This window comes from Monodon monoceros, unplaced genomic scaffold, assembly GCF_005190385.1.
Source record: "Monodon monoceros isolate NGI ecotype Baffin Bay Population unplaced genomic scaffold, NGI_Narwhal_1 Super_Scaffold_2, whole genome shotgun sequence".
In the NCBI taxonomy this organism is placed as follows: Eukaryota; Metazoa; Chordata; class Mammalia; order Artiodactyla; family Monodontidae; genus Monodon; species Monodon monoceros.
In genome coordinates, this window is record NW_021703776.1 from 103582076 (window position 1) to 103601841 (window position 19766).

At 40.5% G+C, this 19766-nt stretch overlaps 1 protein-coding gene across 4 annotated transcripts in view; it reads right to left on the reverse strand.

The window, feature by feature from the left end:
- Positions 1–19260, reverse strand: part of LMBR1 (limb development membrane protein 1) — a 175560-nt gene extending 156300 nt beyond the window's left edge. For 2 of the 4 annotated variants that reach the window (XM_029233650.1, XM_029233646.1), the window contains exon 1: positions 18992–19235. In XM_029233650.1, the coding sequence (XP_029089483.1) occupies positions 18992–19057 (66 nt within the window). In that variant the 5' untranslated portion in view covers positions 19058–19235. Of the gene's footprint in view, positions 1–18991 lie in introns of all 4 variants that reach the window. The other 2 variants (XM_029233647.1, XM_029233648.1) reach the window with 2 other exon arrangements.
- Positions 19261–19766: the final 506 nt, after the last annotated feature.

Here is a 19766-nt window from a genome sequence, read left to right on the forward strand (position 1 = left end):
TTCTAAGAGTTACTAGCACTATCACAATAAATTGCCCCGTGTCTTTCAACTTGTGCTTCAATAAAGGAAAAAGAATATTTCCTTGCAAAAAAATAACACTGAGACCTTTAACAAGGGGTAAATAGTCCATCTTTCAAGACTAACACAGCAAATTTCTAGTTCATTAATTTCACCTACAATATTACACTTTATTACTTGTTCTTGAGATTTTTCAGACTCCATGACTTGCAATTTTTTACAAGGCAAGTCACCAGCAAAAAGTTCTTTAAATTCCTTCTGAAACCCACTCCAGAACAACATAAAAGAAGAACAGCTTTATTTGAGAGGAGCAGGCATCAGAGCCAGTTGTCACTCACCCTTTGTCCTTCGGGCTCTTTCATCCCAATCACAACCATTCTACCCACTTAGCCTCCCTCCTTCTGAATCCCCACAAACTCCTACTTCACAAATTTATAGCACAGCAATGATTTCTACTGAATGTTTCATGTAAATAAAACTTGTCCCCTAAACTATGTATTACATACAATATACTTTAGGTATACTAACACAAATAGGAATGCTCTTGTACATCTCTTGAATCCTGCTGAGTGCCTAGATAAATAATTTTAAAACAAACTGAGTAAATCACACACCCTTCCCACTGCTGGTTCCTTAGCCTCAGTCAGGTATGATCAGGGCAAAGGGAAGACACTTAGAACTAGATAAAAGGTGGAAGTTTAGATTAGACTGGACTCAATTTTTCAACATGTGAAAGTGACTATAAAGCTATAAGATGAGCCCCAAGTTGTCATGAGGGGTAGGGTACAAAGATGTAACAAAGCATCCTTGCAAGCAGCAGTGGGAGAAAATTAAGCTGCTTTATAACTATTTCCTATCAAGTTTACCCACGCAATAAACACTTAAGTACTGACCTCTTAATGATATTAAAGATGGAAGATCTTCCATGAAGATGGAAGATCTTGCCATTAATTTAGATCTCTGATTTTTTAAATCAGAGTATGTAGTTTTCCTCATATAGATTTGAACATATTTTGTTAGATTTACACCTAAGCATTTGGGGGTGGGGGTGTGTTAATGTAAATGGTGCTGTGTTTTTAATTTCAAATTCCAAGTTTTCATTGCTCATATACAGGAAAGCAATTGACTATTGTTTATTAATTTGTATCTTGAAGCCCTGCTGTAATCTCTTATTAGTCCCAGCAGGTTTTTGTTGTTACTGACTCCCTGGCGTGTCACCTGAGAACAAAAACAGTTTTGTTTTTTGTTTTTGTTTTTGGCCACGCTGTGCAGCTTGCAGGATCCTAGTTCCCCGACCAGGGACTGAACCTGGGCCCCGGCAGTGAAAGCACCAAGTCCTAACCACTGGACCACCAGGAAATTCCCCAGTTTTTTTTCTTTATTCCCAACCTATATACCTATTATCTCCTTTTCTTTTGTTAATGCCTCAGCTAGGACTTCCAGTGATGGTGAAAAGGAGTGGTAAGAGGGGACATCCGTGCCTTGTTCCTGATGCTAGTGGGAAAGCTTCTAGTTTCTCCCCATTAAGTATGATGTTAGCTATAGATATTCTGTGGATGTCCTTTTACCAAGTTGAGGAAGCTCCCCTCTATTTCTAGTTTACTGAGAGTTTTTATCAGGAATGGATGCTGAATTTTGCCAACTGCTTTTTCTGCATCTACTGATAGGATCTTATGATATTTCTTCTTTAGTCTGTTGATGTGATGGACTACATTAAGTGATTTTTGTATAATTCTTTTTATACACTGTTGGAATTAATTTGCTAATATTTTCTTGCAGAATTGTGCATCTATGCCCATGAGCGATATCAGTCTGTAGTTTTCTTTTATTGCAATGTCTTTGTCTGTTTAGTAGTAGGGTCATGCTAGCCTCATAGAAGAAGTTAGGAAGTAGTCCCTCTTCTTCTATTGTCTGTAAGAGACTGCAGATAATTGATATCACTTCTTCCTTAAATATGTGTTAGAATTCACCAGCCAAACAATCTGGCACTGGTTTTTGGAAGGTTAACTGTTGATTCAAGTTCTTTAGTAGATACAGACCTCCTCAAATTATCTGCTTTTCCTTGTGTGAGCTTTGATAAATTGTATCTTTGAAGGAATTTGTTCATTTCATCTAAGTTTTCAAATTTGTGGGCACAGAATTGTTCATAATATTCCTTTAGTAACCTTTTAATGCCCACGGAATCAGTAGCAATGGCCTCTCCTTCATTTCTGGTATTAGTAATGTGTTTTCCCTCTGTTTTTCTTAGCCTAGCAAGAGGTTTATCATTCTTACTGATAGTCTCAAAGAACAAGCTTTTGGTTTTGCGGACTTTTAAAATTTATTTCCTGCTTTCAGTTTCATTGATTTTTGCTCCATTTCTTATTATCACTTCTCCTTTGCTTACTTTTAAATTACTTTGCTCTTCTTTTTCTAGTTTTCTAAGGTAGAAGCTTAGATTATTGATTTTAGATCTGTCTTCTTTTTTAATATATCCATTCAATGCTACAAATTTCTCCCTAAGCACTGCTTTTGCTACATCCCACCAAATTTTGATAAACTGTGTTTTCATTTTCATTTAAAAATATTTTTAAATTTCTCTTGAGACTTTTTCTTTGACCCATGTGTTATTTAGAAGTGTACTATTTAATCTCCAATTACTTTGGAGCTTCCCAGCTATATTTCTGTTACTAATCTGTAATTTAACTCAACTCTGGTATGAGAACAGACATTGTATGATTTCTATCCTTTTAAGTGTTTTATGGCCTAGAAGGTGGTCCATCTTGGTGAATGTTCCATGCAAGCTTGAGAAGAATGCACACTGTGCTGTTGTTGGATGAAGGAGTCTGTAAATGTCAATTAGATCCAGTTGACTGATGGTGTTATTTAGTTCAAATACATACATATATATATATATATATATATATATATAGCCAATTAACAATAGAGGGTGTGTTGCAGTCTCCAGCTATATCAGTGGATTCATCCATTTCTTTTGGCAGTTCAGTTTTTGCCTGATGTATTTTGATGCTCTGTTGTTAGGTACATACACATTAAGGATTGCTATGCCTTCTTAGAAAGCTGACCCTTTATCATTATATATTGTTCCTTTTAGCCCTGACAGTCTTCCTTGCTCTGCAGTCCACCTTGTCTGAAATTAACACAGATACTCCAGCTCTCTCTTGATTAGTGTTAGCACGGTATATCTTTCTGTGTCCCTTTACTTTTAATATATCTGTATCTTTACATTTATTGGATTTCTTATAGACAACATATAGTTGGGGTTTTTAATCCACTCTGACCATCTGTCTTTTAATTGATTTATTTAGACCATTCACATTTAACGTGATCATTGATATTGTTGTTTTAATATTTATCATAGTTTTAACTATTTTCTATTCACTGACCTTGTTCTTTGTTTCCATTTTTGTCTTTCAGTCCTTTTCTGCCATCTCTGGTTTTAACTGAGCATTTTATATAATTCTATGTTCTCTCCTCTCTTAGCATATCAACTACACTTCTTTTTAAACTTTTTATCGGTTGCCCTAGAGTTTACAATTTACATTTACAACTACTCTAAATCTGCTTTCAAACAATACTATACTGCTTCATGGGTAGTGCAGATACCTTACAGCAGAGTTTTCCCAATTCCTTCCTCCTGTCCCTATAACATTACTGTCATTCATTTCACTTATCCACAAGCTAATCACTGGAAACACTGGCGCTATTACTTTCAATAAACTGTTACGTGTTGGATCAAGAGTAAAAGATTTTATTTACCCTTAGTTGATTCCTCTCTAATACTCTTTCTTTCTTTATGTAAATCTGAGTTTCTCACCTAAATAATGTCCATCTCTCAGAAGAACTTCCGTTAAAATTTCTTGTCAAGCAGGTCTATTAGCAACAACTTCCCTTAACTTTTGTTTGTACTGCATAGCATAGGGAATTATATTCAATATCTTTGAATAACCTATAATGGAAAAGAATCTGAAAAAGGATAGATAGATAGATATAACTGAACCACTTAGCTGTACACCTGAAACTAATACAACATTATAAACTAACTATACTTAAATTTAAAAAATGGTCAAAAAAAATTTTTTTGATTTTAAAAAAGAGCTCAATTTAAAAATAGACAGGGTCTTCCCAAGTGGTGCAGTGGTTAAGAATCCACCTGCCAATTCAGAGGACATGGGTTCGAGCCCTGGTCCGGGAAGATCCCACATGCCACGGAGCAACTAAGCCCGTGAGCCACAACCACTGAGCCTGTGTTCTAGAGCCTGCGAGCCACAACTACTGAGCCCGTGTGCCACAGCTACTGAAACCCGCACACCTAGAGCCCGTGCTCCGCAACAAGAGAGGCCACCACAATGAGAAGCCTGTGCACTGCAACGAAGAGTAGCCCCCGCTCACTTCAACTAGAGAAAGCCCGTGCACAGCAACAAAGACCCAACACAGCCAAATAAATAAATAAATAAATTTTTAAAAATAAATAAAATAAAATAAAAAATAAAAATGGACAAAGCATCTGAATAGGCACATTCCCCCAAAGAAAATATACAAATGGCCAATAAGGATACAGAAAGATGTCTAACATCATTAGTCATCAGGGAAATACAAATCAAAAGCACAACGAGGGCTTCCCTGGTGGCGCAGTGGTTGAGAGACCGCCTGCTGATGCAGGGGACACAGGTTCATGCCCCGGTCTGGGAAGATCCCACATGGCGCGGAGCGGCTGGGCCCGTGAGCCATGGCCACTGAGCCTGCGCGTCCGGAGCCTGTGCTCCGCAACGGGAGAGGCCACAGCAGTGAGAGGCCCGTGTACCGCCAAAAAAAAAAAGCACGAGATAATACATAATACTCACCAGGATGGCTATAATTAAAAACCAAAAAGACCTTTAATAACAAGTGTTGAAGAGAATATGGAGAAACTGGAACTCTCATGTTGGTGGCAGAAATGTGAAATGGTGCCATGATTCTGGAAAATAGTTTATCAGTTCCTCAAAATATTAAACACAGAGTTATCACCATATGACCTAGCAATTCCACCCAAGAGAAATAAAAAGACATGTCCACACAAAAACTTGTACACAAATGTTCACAGCAACACTTTTCATAAGAGCCAAAAAGTGGAAACAACCTGAAGCTCCATCAACTAAAGAATGAATAACTAAAACATGGCACATCCATACAACAGAATATTATTTGACCATAAAAAAGAATGGACTATTGATGCATGCTACAACATGATGAGCCTTGAAAACATCATGCTAATTGAAAGAAGCTAGACACTAAAAAAAAACCACATATTGCATGATTCAATTAATATGAAATATCCAGAGTAGGCAAAGATAGATTAGTGGTTGTCTAGAACTGGAAGGAGAATTCGGGGGTAAATGGGGAATGAACTGCTAAAGGGTATATTTCTTTTTAAGATAATAAAAATGTTCTATCATTAGATTGTGGTGATGGCTGCACGATTCATGCATATACTAAAAATCACCGAAATGGGTGAACTGTATGATATGTGAATTATATCTCAATAAAACTTTAAAAACCAGTTGAGTTGGTTTTGTGCAGCATTCCCATTGTTCTGACAAGAACAAAATACACATACATGTATGAACTACTAAATGTACATTGTACAATTTCAGTGATTTCATATGAGTCAAATGCTCTTAACATTTGCATTTAAAACTTGTATTGCACCATATCAAGATGAATGGTAAAATTCATGGTAATAGGGCTTCCTTGGTGGTGTAGTGGTTAAGAATCCGCCTGCCAATGCAGGGCACACGGGTTCAACCCCTGGTCCCGGAAGATCCCATACGCTGCGGAACGACTAAGCCCATGCGCCACAACTACTGAGCCTGTGCTCTAGAGCCCTTGAGCCACAACTACTGAAGCCCGCGCACCTAGAGCCCGTGCTCCGCAACAAGAGAAGCCACCGCAGTGAGAAGCCCACTCGCCACAACTAGAGAAAGCCCGAGCGCAGCAACGAAGACCCAACACAGCCAAAAATAAATAAATAAAAAATAAATTCCAAAAAAAAAATTCATGCTAATTTAATTTTTTTACTTAAAACAACATTGAATAGCATGTAAAAAAATATGACAAGTTGGGAAAAAACCACTGAATAAAGGAAAATGCTTTATATTTTAGTACCTTTAATTGCATTTTCTTCCTGCTTTTCGAACAAAGAACCCATATTTTCATTTTGCACTGGGCCCCAAAAAATTTTGCACTGGGCTAGCCCTGGAACAAATTTGAAAACCACTGCATGGAGCTTCCTGGAGAGCAAGTACAGAATATGAATATGAAGAAAAAAGTTCCCATCACCTTGCTCTTTTAACAACTAGACATTAAGTTAACAAAGCTATATCAAGTGCTCTTGGTAAATAGTAGAACACTGAAACTAGTTCAAAAATCATCTATTCTTGAACAAGCTTAACCAAAGTCCACAGAAACAACAAATCCCATATGATCAGGTGTTCAGCACTGTGCCAAGCACCTTCCTAACACTGTCTCATGTAATTCTCACTGAGGTAGGTATTGTAATTCCCAGTTTTGTAGACAAGGAAAGTAAGATTCCAAGAGATTAAGCAACTTCCCCAATACCACACAGCTAGTTGGCCGCCAAGATATGACTGGAGCCTACTCTGCCCCAATCCAGAGCCAACAAATCTGCCTCCATGTTCCGCTTCCAGTACTGCAGTGCAGTAGGGAGAAACACAGGCTCTCAATAGAGCCTAATGGTTAAAACTGGGGGTCTGAGAGAGTATTAGACGAGGGATAGCAACAGTTATAGGCCTCAATACTACATCTGATATTAAAATATACAACATCAATCCCATAAAATCACCATCTCATGAATTACCATGCTGGTGAAACAAACACTGTTTGCAGTCCTAGATGCCCAGCTTTTTGTAAAATTCCTTATTTAGTTATGGTGCTCTATGAAAGATACAGACACAGTAAATTTGAGAAGAACTAAAATAATGTTAGATAAATGACTTCTTAAGGTCAAAAACTCCTACTTTAAGGGATATGTGGAATGTTCCTGAAACCCAAGCCCCCAAAAAGATACACACATAGAAAAACTTTTAATTAAACATCAGAATAACTTTAAAAATTCCTATCTTGAGAGTCTATGGCCCACACAACTAAAGCACTATGAGTTTTATCATGAGTCCTGCCGCAAAGAGCCACAAAGGAAAAAAAATATTGTATTCCCTCTCCAACTTTAAGTTCCCCTCATGCAATTTCAAGTTTACACAAATTTGTTTCTACAAACCTTTTCAAAAGCCAAGAAATTCTGGCTGGTGGAGATGGGTCAGCAATGGAAAAACAGGTCAAGTAGGAAGACAGAGAGGAATGGTTTTTACAAAGACACCTCGGACGGCACCCCACCACAGTCTGTGAGGGCAGTAGGAAGACAAGCACATAAAAGGTAACAAGTGCTCTGACACGGAGTCCTCAAGGGCAGAGCTAGGGTTCTATGCCCAGTGACTGGAAAAGGTCACCCAAAGCCTCTCCCACCTCCAGCACACAGTTCTTCAGTGCCAGTGGAATGACAGCGAGGAGCAGGGTCTCAGGAGCTAAAAACTCCAAGTCAAAAAGCAGAAAGACGCTAAACATCTGGACAGAGTGAGAGCCATAAAGAAATACTTCTCGGAATACATACTATTCAAAATAATCCAAAATGCATTTATAAGAATTCCATTGATATTCTAGAGAAGTGGATCCTGAAAGATTCTAACACACAAAGGATGATAGATATTAGCAGCGTAAAATTAGAATTTTTTATCTTTATTTGGTGTCCTTTCTGAGTTGTTTTAAGTGTTAAAACATTTATAAGGGATTTCAAAAAGAAATTCTGAACTTTATTCCCTCATGTCTCTTTTTTGCTATAACGCCATAAGTTCCCTGAATTATCTTACTACCAAGGTTTTCAGGAAATTGACCTGTAATATTATATTTACATATAATCTTCAAAGCCCTAATATTATCATGAGTGACCTACAAATATCTACTACAGACACTGTGGAGAATAAAGCAAAAACATATGGCTCTCAAAGGATTTATACTCTATCCTACTGCATAATTTTGGCTTGGATACAAAAGGAAGACTAACACTAAAAATCATGCTGAAAGGATATGACATTCTTTGGATGCCTACATATCTCAGGAAATATACTTCCAATTGCCACTTAAGAAGGAAAAGAATAGGGAAAAAGGAAAAATCATCTCAAGTATAATGAGGAATGCCTCAGTCCCCTTTAACCTCAAGTACAGAACTAGAAACAGGTGATGTATACCCACAAGGAGCACATCACAGGCCAAAGCTGCTACAACCAATTACCACAAACTTAGTGACTTAACACAAATTTATTACCTCATAGTTCTGGAGGTCAAAAATCCAACACGGGTTTCACTGTGCTAAAAGCAAGGTATCAGCAGGGCTAGTTTCTTCTGGAGACTCTAAGGGAAAATCCATGTCCTTGTCTTTCCCAGACTCTGGAGGCCACCCACATTCCTTGACTTGTGGCTCCTTCCTCCACCCGCAAAGTGCATCACTCCAACCTCTGGTTGTCGTCACATCTTCTCAAACTCTGACCCTCCTGCCTCCCTCTTATAAGGACCCTTGTAATTGCACTCACGCAAATAATCCAGGATAATCTTCCCCTTAACATAATTACATCTGCAAAGCACTTCTGCCACCTAAGATAACATATTCACAGGCTCCAGAGATTACCACGTGGACATCGTTACGGGCCACTGTACCGCCTACCAAGGGAAATTGATTTAACCCAGGTTCAGCAAACTCAAATACAAAGAATCCTCTATACCTCTATCCCATTCTTCTTTGTTCACCAATACTGTAAAATCATCTCCATATATATTGGCTATTGGATTTATATCTACTACACCATCCACTCTAAGATTTTATGACCACAATGAGAAAGGGAAAAGCATCCCCTGCATCTGGGAGCTGGCCTGCTACTATCAATAGGCCTTGAAGCAACCTTCAAACTGGCTAGCAACTCACAGCCAGGTACTCACAGCTAGGTCTTGATTCTCCCGTCGAAAATAAACAACTTCAGAGAACATTAACATCAGAGAAGGCCACTCTATGACCATAATGGATAAAGAATAAGACCACTCTGTAGTCATGCCTCAACAAAGATGAGAAACATGGACACTGTCCAAATCATAGAAATGACCAAACATTTCCCCACACTGGCTAGTAAGAATGACTTACATCTTTAACAATTATAGTTTTAGCCTCACTCAAATCTTTCTCCTTCAAGATAAGATCTATTAAGATATCCAGTCATAGAATTATCTCTGCTTCCTAACAGCATCCAATACATATCAAAGCCCCACTTCACTTCCATTAACTCTTCCCAAATTACCTAACACAAGCCCAAATCCTATTTTAAAAAGTTGTTTTCTAATACTCTCTTACTGAGATGCCTCACAGTTCCCCACGGTATGCATTTTCCCTCACTGTAACATGCAATAAACCTAACTTATCCAACTACAAGTGTGTTCCTGGCGGTCTTTGGCTGAAGAGCAATGACAAAGGTCAGGAAAGACTATGGATCCCCAGACAACTGAATTCCAAATTTATGTACAACATTGGTGATTGGCTCAATCTTCTGCCCAACCCCTATTCTCAAGAGAAAAGGACGAAGTTTTAAGCTCTAGCACAAGGAGTAAGCCATGGAGGTGAGGGCAAGACCGTGGTAGGAAAAGGCAGGTAACCTCACCTAAGGAAGCAGCAGGTGGAGGATGATTCCTGGCACCCCCATTTTTCCCCACTCCTATTTAGCCAAAAGGGAGCCAAAAAAATGGCAGGGTCCTAAAACCTCTACTGTTGTAATAGTCCCAGTCAACCCTAGGATTGTCCCCAAATACATTACAGCCAAGTGAGGGAGTTTTGTCCACAACTAGGATAAGGAAGAATTTAGATTATGCAGCCAGACCCCAAAGCTCCCAGCCAGCGAGCTTCATAGGCTCTCCTTGGTCCTTTCATCAGCCTTACAGTAAGCCAACTCTCCATTTTATGTCACTGACCTAGCTGGATGCCACTGAACCCTGTCATGGTGGAGGTTTAAACCTTATAGGCTGTAAACAGAGTACAGGCTGTGGGATGAGCCTGCCTGGATTCAAACTGTGGCTCTATCGCACACTGTGACAGATGCTGTGAAGTACCTACTTCACTGGGTTGTTATCTTCAAATAAGATAACCTGGTCAGTACTCGATAAGTGTTATTTCTTATTAATTTAGTGAAGGGATTATGGAGACTTTTTAGTACAGTCGTGTATTAATCTGTGATCATTTTAACTATACTGGTGAAAGTGGCATCAATGTAAGATAACCACTTTGAAGATATCTAAATAAATGTATCCAAAGAACAGATGTACTGAAAGACAAATGTTGCTGTGCAACTATGGCAGCATAAGAAATAGGTACATATAAATTACTGTCAATGTTTCAGCTCTCCTGATGGGTATTAATAAGCTAGTCAATGCTTTAGAATCCTGAGTGATGGTTCATGTGTGTATATTGTTTAAAAACAGGTTAATCAAAAGCAGGTCACAGACAAACAAATGAAAAGTTTGTGTGTGAACCAAGGATTAAAGATAATCCAATTTTGTGCACCTGAAGTACAAAAGGAAAAGGAAAAAAGACAGCAAAAGGAAATGGATCGTTACATTTAGTTGATAGTAGGAGCTAAATGTAATCATTATAGTAACTGACAAGAGAACTCTGAGATATTCATAGTATTAAAGAGAAAGTAAAATTATTACATGAGCATTTAAAAGTTAAACACTGTACCACATACAAAAATTAACTCAAAACAGATCAAAGACCTCATAAATGTAAGTTAAAACTACACAACTCTTAGAAGAAAACATAAGGAAAAATCTTCATGACATTGAATTTAGCAATGATTTCTTGGATATAACATCAAAAACACAAGCCACAATGACAAAAAATACGTAAATTGGACTAAATCAAAATTTAAAGTTTTAGTCCACCAAAGAACACTATAAATAGATTAAAAAAAGGCAACCCACAGAATGGGAGAAAATATTTTCAAATCACAAAGGAATTAACATCCAGAATATATAAAGAACTCCTAAAACTCAACAACAAAACAACCCAATTCAAAAATGGGCAAAGGACTTAGATAGACATTTCCTCAAAGAAAATATACAAATGTCCAAAAGCACATGAAACAATGCTCAATGTCACTAATCATCAGGGAAACACAAATCAAAACCATAATGAGCTACCACTGCACACCCACTAGGGTAACTATTATTGTTAAAAAAACAGAAAACAACATGTGTTGGTGAAGATATGGAGAAACTGAAACCCTGGCACATGACTGTTGGGAATGTAAAATGGTCCAGCCACTGTGGAAAACATGGCAGCTTCTCAAAAAATTAAACATAGGATTACCATGTGATCCAACAATTCCAATTCTGGGTCTATACCTAAAAGAATTGAAAGCAAGGTCTGGAACAAATATTCATTCATTCATTCATTCATCTGAATATTCAAACATGTTCATAGCAGCATTATTGACAGTAGCCAGAAAACAACCCAAATGTCCACGGACGGATGAATGGATAAGCAAAACATGGTATATACACATAACAGAATATTATCCAGCCTTAAAAAGGAAAGAAATTCTGACACATGCTTCAACATGGATGAAACTTGACAGCATTATGCTAAGTGAAATAAGCCAGACACAAAAGGACAAATATTGTATGACTCCACTTACATGGACCAAAATACCTGGACCAAAAAGTTCCCTTGGTTTTTAAGTAAAAATAAAAGACATATTTTTCATTTTCACCAAGAACTTTATTGAACAACATATTCACCATTTTGTTCCACTACCTTCTGCCATTTTTCAGGCAACTTCATAATTCCATCTTCTTAAAACTTTTTTATCTTTTTGAGCAAAGAACTGTTCCAGATGCCTTTTACAGCCTTCCAGGGAATTGAAATTTTTTCCATTAAGAGAATTTTGTAAAGACCAAAATAAATGGAAATCCGAAAGTGCAATGTCTGGTGAATATGGAGGATGAATCAGAACTGCCCAGCCAAGCTAACAGTTTTTGCCTGGTCATCAAAGAAACATGCAGTCTTGCGCTATCCTGATGGAATTATGTGTTTTCTGTTGACTAATTCTGTATGCTTTTCGTCGAGTGCTACTTTCACTTGGTATAACTGGGAGCAGTACTTGTTGGAATTAATCATTTGGTTTTCCAGGAGGAGCTCATAATAGAGGACTCCCATCCAATCCCACCATATACACAACATCACCTTCTTTGGATGAAGACCGGCCTTTGGTGTGGTTGGTGGTGGTTCATTTTGCTTGCCCCACCATCTCTTCTGTCCCAGATTATTGCACAGTATCCACTTTTCATTGACAGTCACAATTTGTTTTAAAAATGGAACGTTTTCGTTATGTTTAAGTAGAGAATCGCATGCGGAAGTACAGTCAAGAAGGTTTTTTTCACTTAACTTATGTGGAACTCAAACATCAAAGCAATCAACATAACCCAGCTGGTACAAATGATTTTCAGTGCTTGATTTGGATATTTTGAGTACGTCGGCTATCCCTCACGGGGTAAAAGGTTAATTGTTCTCAATTAATGTCTCGATTTGATCGCTATCAACTTCAACTGGGCTACCAGACTGTCGAGCATCGTCCAGCGAGAAATCTCCAGCACGAAACTTCACAAACCAATTTTGACATATTCGATCAGTCACAGCACCTTCTCCATACACTACACAAATCTTTTTTTGGGTTTCAGGTGCATTTTTACCTTTCTTGAAACAATAAAGCATAATATGACAAAAATGTTGCTTTTTTCCTTCCATCTTCAATATTAAAATGGCTACACAAAAATTCACCAATTTTGATAAGTTTTTTTTAAATGCACGCTGATATGACAGCTGTCACAATACAATCTAACAAAATTGTTTCGAATGAAGTTAAAGACAACTAAGCACTAGTAGAGCCTTCTTACGGAAAAAAAAAAAAATTGAACAAACTTTTTGGCCAAGCCAATAAAATTTAGAGAGATAGAAAGTAGAGTGGTGGTTACCAGAAGGAGAGAGGAACGGGGAGTTACTGACCAAAGGAGACAGTTTCAGTTTGGAATGACGAAAAAGTTCTGGAGATGGATAGTGGTGATGGTCGCACAACAATGCAAATGTACTTCATGTCACTGGAATAAACACTTTAAAATGGTAAATTGAAGGTTACATATATTTTATCTTTTAGGCAAAACCAAAAAGAGTTGAATAATTAAAAGAACTGAGACCATGGCAATCAGAAAAGAAAAAGAAATAACAGGAATCCAAATTGGAAAACAAGTAAAACTGTCACTGTTTGCAGATGACATGATACTACACACAGAAAATCATAAAGATGCTGCCAGAAAACTACTAGAGCTCATCACTGAATTTAGTAAAGTTGCAGGATACAAAATTAACACACAGAAATCTCCTGCATTCCTAAAAACAAAAGATCAGAAAGAGAAATTAGGGAAACAATCCCATTTACCATCACATCAAAAAGAATAAAATACCTAGGAATAAACCTACCTAAGAAGGCAAAAGACCTGTACTCTGAAAACTATAAGATGCTGATGAAAGAAATCGAAGATGACACAGATGGATAGACATACCGTGTCCTTGGATTGGAAGAATCAATACTGTCAAAATGACTATTTTACCCAAGGCAATCTATAGATTCAATGCAATCCCTATCAAATTACCAATGGCATTTTTCACAGAACTGGAACAAAAAAAATTTTAATTTGTATGGAAACATAAAAGACCCCAAATAGCCAAAGCAATCCTGAGAAAGAAAAATGGAGTTGGAGGAATCAGGCCCCCTAACTTCAGATTATACTACAAAGCTACAGTAATCACAACAGTACGGTACTGGCACAGAAAAACAGAAATACAGATCAATGGAACAGGACTGAAAGCCCAGGAGTAAACCCACGCACCTATCGTCAATTAATCTACGACAAAGGAGGCAAGAATATACGGTGGAGAAAAAACAATCTCTTCAATAAGTGGTGCTGGGAAAATTGGACAGCTACATGTAAAAGAATGAAATTAGAATATTCTCTAACACCATACACAAACCTAAATGTAAGGCCAGATACTATAAAACTGTTAGAAGAAAACATAGGCAGAATACTCTTTGACATAAATTGCAGCAATATCTGGGATTTCCCTGGTGGTGCAGTGGATAAGACTCCACGCTCCCAATGCAGGGGGCCTGGGTTCGATCTCTGGTCCGGGAACTAGATCCCACATGCATGCCACAACTAAGAGTTCGCATGCCACAACTGGGGAGCCGGAGAGCCGCAACTAAGGAGCCCACGTGCTGCAACTAAGGAGCCAGCAAGCCACAACTAAGGAATCCACCTGCCGCAACTAAGACCCAGCGCAACCAAATAAATAAACATTTTTAAAAATAATAATAATAAATTGCAGCCATATCTTTTTGGATCCACCTCCTAGAGTAACGAAAATAAAAACAAAAATAAACAAATGAGACCTAATTAAACTTCAAAGCTTATGCACAGCAAAGGAAACCATAAACAAAACAAAAAGAGAACCCACAGAATGGGAGAAAATATTTGCAAATGAAGCAACCAACAACAGATTAATCTCCAAAATATACAAACATCTTATGCAGCTCTATACCACAAAAACAAACAACCCAATCAAAAAAATGGACAGAAGGGGCTTCCCTGGTGGCGCAGTGGTTGAGAGTCCACCTGCCGATGCAGGGGACGCGGGTTCGTGCCCCAGTATGGGAAGATCCCACATGCCGCGGAGCGGCTGGGCCCGTGAGCCATGGCCGCTGAGCCTGTGCGTCCGGAGCCTGTGCTCCGCAACGGGAGAGGCCACAACAGTGAGAGGCCCGCGTACCGCAAAAAACAAAACAAACAAAAAAAAAAGGACAGAAGATCTCAACAGACATTTCTCCCAAGAAGACATACAGGTGGCCAAAAAGCACATGAAAAGATGCTCAACATCACTAATTATTAGAGAACTGCATATCAAAACTACAATGAGGTATCACCTCACATTGGTCAGAATGGCCATCATCAAAAAGTCTACGAACGACAAATGCTGGAGAGGATGTGGAGAAAAGGGAACTCTCTTGCCCTGTTGGTGGGAATGTAAATTGGTACAACCACTATGGAGAACAGTATGGAGGTTCCTTAAAAAACTAAAAATATAACTACCATAGGACCCAGCAATCCCACTTCTGGGCGTGTATCCAGAGAAAACCATAGTTCAAAATGATACATGAACCCTAATATTCACTGCAGCACTATTTACAATAGCAAAGACATGGAAGCAACTTAGATGTCCATCAACAGAAAAATGGATAAATAAGATGTGGTACATATATACAATGGGATATTTTCTCAGCCATAAAAAAAGGAATGAAATAATGCCATTTGCAGCAACATGGATGGACCTAGAGATTATCACACTAAGTGAAGTCAGACAGAGAAAAAGACAAATATCTTATGACATCACTTATATGTGGACTCTTGAAAAAAAATGATACAAATGAACTTATTTACAAAACAGAAACAGACTCACAGACTTCAAAAACAAACTTACCGTTACCAAAGGGGGGGGCTGCAGGAGGGATAAATTAGAAGTTTGGGATTAACAAACACACACAAGTATATATAAAATAGATAATCAACAAAGACCTACTGTACAGCACAGGGAACTCTACTCAATACTCTGTAATAACCTATATGGGAAAAGCATCTGAAAAAGAATGGATATATGTATATGTATAAATGAGTCACTTTGCTGTATACCTGAAACTAGCAAAACATTGTAAATCGATGATAATATAAAATTTTTAAAATTTTTGAATTTGTTTAATTAAAAAAGTTAATAAATAAAAGAATTGGCAACAAGTCCTAGAGAAAAATCAAGCATTTATACTCACTCTAAATATAAATACTTTGAGGAAGGAAAGTCAAAGACTGGAAATTCACTAAGCTTGGTCACTGTCTGCACTGGTTCTGCAGAGGGCAGCGTATACCCACCACCCAAGGGTGCTGGTGCAGGAGAAGTAGGGGTGAGGAGGAGCAGAACTAAGGAATTCTAGAATCAGTGTTTCAGTGTTTCTAGGGTGTTTCTAGGGTAGGAGGCAAAAATAAAGCTCCTGGCTACTATAACGTGGGTCCCTTTCTCAATCCAAATAAGAGAACATCTGTTAATTTAAAATAAAGCCAAAAACAAATAGACCAATGAAACAGCATAGAATCGAAATTAAACCCCACAAATATACAGTTATACCTAATTTGTGACTAAGGTCATAAATGGTGCTGAAGCAATTGGACATCCATGTGAAAAAAATATATACGAATCCTACTTTACAACATACACAAAAAATAAATTCCAGATGAACTGTAGGTTTAAATGAGAAGAGTAAATCAATAAACCATTTAGAGAAAAGCACAAGAGGACATCTTCCTTACCTTGGAGTAAGCAAAAATTTCTTAAACAGGACATAAAACATACCGATCATAAAAAAAAATTCTAATAAAGTGAACTATATTAAAATTAAGAATTTCTGCTCATTAGAAGATATCATTAAGCAAGTGAAAAAGCATCCCCAGAATGAAAAAAAGATTTACTATATATATACACACACACACGTTTGCACATGTATACACATATATATACATATACATGACCAAAGTATCATATCCAGAAAACATAAACAACTCTCGCAAATCAATATTAAAAAGATAAACAAGGGACTTCCCCGGCGGTCCAGTGGTAAAGAATCTGCCTTCCAATGTAGAAGACGCGGATTCGATCCCTGGTGGGGGAACTAGGATCCCACATGCCGCGGGGCAACTAAGCCCGCGCCACAACTACTGAGCTCGCGTGGCGCAAACTACAGAGCCCACGCGCTCTGGAGCCCGTGCGCCACAACTAGAGAGAAGCCCGCAACGAAAGACCCCGCGTGCGGCAACTACGACCCCGACGCAGCCAAAAAAAATAAGGAAAATAAATAAATTAAATAAATAAATTTGTTTTTAAAATAAGCAATTAAAAAAAAGAAAGGCTGTTACTTAGTTTTAAAAAATAAATAAATAAGTTTAAAAGTGGGAAAAAGACCTGAAGACTCTTCACAAAAGAAGATTTCCAAATGGCCAATACACATATGAAAAGGTGCTGAAATTCATTATTATCAGGAAAATGCAAATAAAGTCTTTTGTGCAACAAATACATGACACTTACCAGAATGGCTAAAAATTTTTAAAAAAAGAAAAAAAAAACCCAGAAAATACTAAGTGTCCTACAGATGGGAAGCAAATCACGCCTCTCCTACAGCGCTGGTGGGAGTGTAAATTGGTACAACCCACTTTGGCAAACTGTTTAAAAGTATCTACTAAAGATGAACAAACCCACAACCTATAACCTAGAGGTTCCATCCTTGGGTATGGACCTAACAAATGCGTCCACATGTTCACCAGAAGACATGTACAAGAATACTCGTAACCACAACCCGAAAATTACTGAAGTGCCCACCAACAGTGAAATAAACATAAATTGTGCTATAGTCACACAACTACAGCATTCGGGGTGAACTGCAACTACGTACAACAGAGAGGAATTTCACAAACGCTGTTGAGTGAAGGAAATCGGACACAAAAGAGGGCATACTGTAAGGCTCCACTTACATAACAGTTCAAAACTAAGCTAATCTACTAAAGCCAGGACAGTGATTACTCTTGGTGGAGAGGAGAGCAACTGGACGGGGGAAAAGGGATGGGCCTCTGAGATGCTAATACTAATTGTGTTTCACAGTCTGTGTTCAGAATTACACAGGTGTGTTTAAAGTGCTTCGAGCTGGACATGTATGATGATGTACTTCTCTGTTTATTTTAGCTTCAATTTAAAACTTTAAACTAATACGCCGTAGCAGAATCCACCAGTTCAGAATTTATACCTCTTTATTCCAAGATATGACTTGGCAAAGTGATTCTCAATTTTCTAGAACAAGAACTACACAAACCAGGCAATTCTCAAAAACCAAGAGACTGACTGAATTTGAGAGAAGTTAGTTAGAAGAGGGGAGGAATAAACACAAATGCACAACATGTATATATTTTACATTGCTATGAAAACATAAACAAACACAACCACAACGTGTTCTAGTGCTCCAGGAAAAGGTAAAAACATCAACGTAGACTCCTACGGCCGAGCCTGCTTCCCGACCCCTGCCAGCAGCACAGAAGAAACAAGGGACCAAGAAAGGATGACTTCCTTCAGAAGCTGCTTCCAGGGCACAGAGGACTTCTGCCCAGGCCCTCAATCCCACCCATCGCCGGCCTTCACACCCAAACGCAAGGTTTCGGGCTCAGCCCAAGAAGGGAGGAGGGCGACGGGTGAGGGGCGGAAAGGTGGGCGCTAACCCGGCCGAGGTGACTACTCGGGCTGGGAGAGCGAGCCCGGCCACACCCCGGCGCCTGCGCGGGGCCACCCAGGTCCCGCCAGACACCCGCCCGCACACCTGTCTACCGTGCCAGGCCAGGGACGTGCCAGGCAACGGTGCGCGGGCCGCGGGACTGTCGTCCACCGCCTGGAGGGCCGACGCCGCTAACCCGGCCCGGGAAGAGCCCTGGGGAAGGAGGGCGCAGGCGGCCCCGAAGCACTCCCGGGGGCCGGACAGGTGACTCGACGGGACCGCGCCCAGGACTGAGAGCAGGTGGGCGCAGAGCGGGGAGCGGAGCCTGGGGGAGGGGCGCGGCGCGAGGCGGAGGGGCGAGGGCGGGGGCGGGGAAGCGGTACAGGGGAGACCACGAGGGCCGCGAGGGGGAAGGGAAGGGGATGGGAGGGACAGGCGGGCGGCAGGCTGGGAGGGGGCGGGCGGAGGGCGCTCACCGTGGACTCTCGCACTTGGCTGTGGAAGTGCTGCTCCCGCGCCGACACTTCGTCCTGCCCTTCCATCCTCCTTCATGCCCGCCGCCACGCCGCCCGCGTCCGCGCACTCCACCGCACCATCGCCTGCCGGCCCGAGGGGCTGGACGGCCGCCCCGCCGGCCGGGACGGGAGCAGCCTGCCGCTGCACAGACCGCGACCAAAACACCGGGCGCTGCCTCAACCGCCGCCTCAGAAGAAGCCGCTCGGGCTGCTGAGGGCGGGCGCCGCGCGAGCCGGGGCGGGGAGGGGGCGGGTCTTGACGTCAGAGGAAGGCGCCGCGCGTCAGAGGAGCGCGCCGCGACTCCTGAGGGGCCTGAGGCTGAGGGGCGGGGCCTGCCGGGCGGGGCTCGGGTGGCCGCGCCCCCGGGGAGCGGAGGCCAGCGGGTGCAGGCGAAATTCCGCAGGGAGCACGGTGAGGAAGGAGCTGGCGGTTGGGGTCGGGTCTCCGGGCGCGTACTCCCCCCGCCGGTGAGGGTGAACTAACGGAGGTGGGCGGGCCGGCGCGCCGGGTTAGCAGGCGTTTATCCTGTATGGCCGCAGCAGTCAGCGCCCTTCACCAGCACGAGCCCCGCGGGCAGAGCCCTCGGCGGCATCCAGCAGGAGGCCTCCCGCGGGAGCTGTCACTCCGCCGAAGTAAGTAAAAGGTCGGAAACTGGTTGTTTCTGGACGCGCTTTGGGCGGAAACCCCGGAAACCTGGCTTCTCTGGGTCTGATAAGCGGTTGGGCCGCCGCTGGT